Genomic DNA, 2,964 nt, shown 5'->3' with positions numbered 1-2,964 from the left:
GGGTGGGGGGGGTGAGGGAGGAGGAAGGAAGTGTGTATTAAAGAAAGGTTGTAGTTCCCCTGTGGTGGTGAGACTTCTAAACCACAGTCACTGGTTATACAGAAAAAGTCAGATACAAGAACATCAAATACAGAGGAAAGAAAACTTAAAGATGACTGCTGTAATTGAAGCTAGAAGCAAGTTTCTCAACGTGCAAGATTACTCCCAGTATTTCAGATTTAAATAAAATGCTGTCACGGGGCATTTTAACCAAATCCAAGAACTTAAACAGTAGTTCACTTCTGTTACACAGAAAAGTTGAAAAATTTGCAACTTCGGCCTTATTATAGCACCAAACGTTCGTTTACTTTTTCAAAACAGTAGTTTAAGAATGCCTGCTTTTCCAGTTTTGTGATGAAACACCTGATACCCGCTTGCTTTGGCTGTTTTCCCAGTAATCCTTGTTTTAGCATGTAACTATACTGTGATAGCTTTCCAAAATGCAATTTCTATTCTTTCAGTTGTGAAATAGAGGCACCCATTTGAAGAAAAGAAGGAAACTCTAGTCTAAAATAAAGACTAAATCTAAATCTATTTTCACATAAGCAACTTTGTTTAAGCTGCAAGTATTCTGCTTAATTCAGGTATGTTTCTTCTATTCCTGCAAAAGGCTATAGTGAATGAGGACAGATGGCCAGGTCTCCTCCGCTATATAGCTCCAGCTTACGTTCAGGACTACAGCCAGTTGTGTTTGGGGGGGGAAGGGGAAGGAGGGGAGCTATTAACCTCAGAAATGCAGGCTTGGTTTAGGTTTTGTTAAAACTAATACATGATCTAGAATATGTCAACATTATGACCTTACAATAGACCCTACAGACCACTATTGATATAGGTGCACATACAGCAAAGTCAGAGAAGGGTTAACAGATTAAATGGAATCCACAGTTTGACCCAATATCCAAATTGAAATCGTTTCTGCAGCTCAAGGAACAAAATTTCTTTATGCCATAGTGCAAGCATAAGAAATACTAACTTTAAAAACAATTATTAACAAAGTTTAAAAAAAGAACAACTTCTTGTACAAAGTCTTTCTGGCGAAAACTGAACTTTCATTTAATCTATTCTGATGCATAGATTCAGTAGGCAGGAACTAACCCAGTATTAACACCTCAATAATCTCATGACAAATAACTCTTCCTAGGGTCTGCTGCACCAGTGATTTTCTTCCAGATCAGGAAATTAAACACTATTGAAAGTTTCAGACAGAATATGAAACAAGGAAGCTGCATAACGAGCAATTGGGAGGGATTAATCTTGGCACTTTAACTGTACGGAAATCCTAGTGACGCGTCTGTTGCGGGTAACTGAAAGGGGCTGCCATTTCATTCCTGGTTGAGGTTCTCTGCAGTCTCAAGCACTGCAGCACATAACTATGAAAGGAAAAGATACATGCCTGAGCACGTCCCTTGTCCCAACACGAGAAGGGGGAGGGTTAATCACGTCCATCCGCCATTTTCTGAGCGGAGGAGGAAGACATGTTGGAACAAAAAAAAAAAAGCAAGCAACAAAAGAAAGCAGCCATTTCTAGTACCGGCTCCAAACTCTCAACCTCATCAAGAACATTGGCTCTCACCGAAACAGTCTCACACTTTGTTCTAATCACAAGAATCTCTCACAGCTCAGGAACTGCTGAAGATCTCACTTTCAAAGCACAGTATGTACAGATAAGAAAAGACAGTGGGCCGGTGAGGAGGATACCCAACTAGTTGTAGAGCCTAGAATGGAGCATTTTTCCCCCCCATCAGCCCAATCCCTCCCAGATAAATCTCTTTTTAATGGTGCTGTTCTGCCTCACACCAACATCAAAGAAAAGTCACTGTACTGGCATACATGAATGATTCCTACCGTATATGTGGGATGCCAACTCCTCCCTGCAGAATCTTGTATAGTTTGCTTTCATACAGCAGCTGGGGATGTCTAGCCTTCTGAGACTCCAACTTTACAGCAACTTCCTACAGTGAGAGGGAACAAGGAGTCAGAGCAGAGTGTCCACCAAGCACAGCCTTGCCACTGAGGTTTAAGGGGCACAGCACTTCAACATCTCCCACACACCCCTGCTGCAAATGCTTTGAGGTATAATTTTTTTTTAAGCTCTTGATGCTCAACGTCCTGCATTTTGTTGTGTCTTCAAATAAAATCCATATCATGATGATTTGTACATAAATATCCATCCCAGGTCATGAAATTGAGCTGGAGATGTAAAGTCTTCAGATCCATGTAAGTGAGGAAGAACATACGTGGGTGTTTCTTCTTTACAGCTCAGAGCCATGAGGGGGAGGAAGAAAAAAAAAAAACAACAAAAAAAACCAAAACAAGAAAAAGAGAGCTGAAGAAACAAGGGATCTTCATTGTTTCTATTACTGTTGATAAAAATGAGATAGCATTCCCCAGTTGAGAGAGAGGGGGATAGATGATTGGCAGGAGAGGGACGACTTTGGCCACTCATAAAAGACAAAGTATGTTTTCCCACAATGGTGGTCTCCTCTCTCTAACACTCGCAAGCAAGCTATGCAACTGCTAGGTGGGGGAGACCATGACCGCACGGCTCTGCTATCGGAAGGGGCACTGCCACCCCCCCGGCGATGAAGGCCCTCAGGCGGGGGAAGCCCCTCAACCCCGGGGTACGCACCTTCACTTCCCCACCCCGCGGAGGGCGGCTTAGCCACCCTGGAGAGACGGGGCCGCCCCGTGCCTCGCAGGCAGCGACACCGGGGGCAAGGGGGGCAAACCCAGGCTTCAGGTCGGCCTCGGGAAGGTTATTGCTGGTCTCCGGTTCACCCCGAAGTGCGGAAGGGACCGCGCCGACAGGCCCAAGGAGGTGAGGGAGTGCGAGCAGCCCTTACCTCCCCGTTGGTGATGTTGATCGCCAAATAGATGTCCCCGAAGGATCCCGACCCAATCTTCCGCACCAGCTTGTATTTGCCT

The 2,964-nt window shown here is 44.4% G+C and overlaps 1 protein-coding gene across 1 annotated transcript in view; it reads right to left on the bottom strand.

Moving 5' to 3' along the window:
* CSNK1A1 (casein kinase 1 alpha 1) overlaps positions 1-2,964 on the bottom strand; it is a 45,830-nt gene that overhangs the window by 32,531 nt on the left and 10,335 nt on the right. The window contains exons 4-5 of the mRNA XM_019473771.1: positions 2,883-2,962; positions 1,885-1,991 (exon numbers count right to left, since the gene is read on the bottom strand). Of these exons, the coding sequence (XP_019329316.1) occupies positions 1,885-1,991; positions 2,883-2,962 (187 nt within the window). The remainder of the gene's footprint in view (positions 1-1,884; positions 1,992-2,882; positions 2,963-2,964) is intronic.

This window comes from Aptenodytes forsteri, unplaced genomic scaffold (genome assembly GCF_000699145.1).
Source record: "Aptenodytes forsteri isolate BGI_AS27 unplaced genomic scaffold, ASM69914v1 Scaffold54, whole genome shotgun sequence".
NCBI classification, from domain to species: Eukaryota; Metazoa; Chordata; class Aves; order Sphenisciformes; family Spheniscidae; genus Aptenodytes; species Aptenodytes forsteri.
The sequence above is the reverse complement of the archived record's forward strand: the minus strand, read 5'-3'. Positions and strand labels throughout refer to the sequence as shown.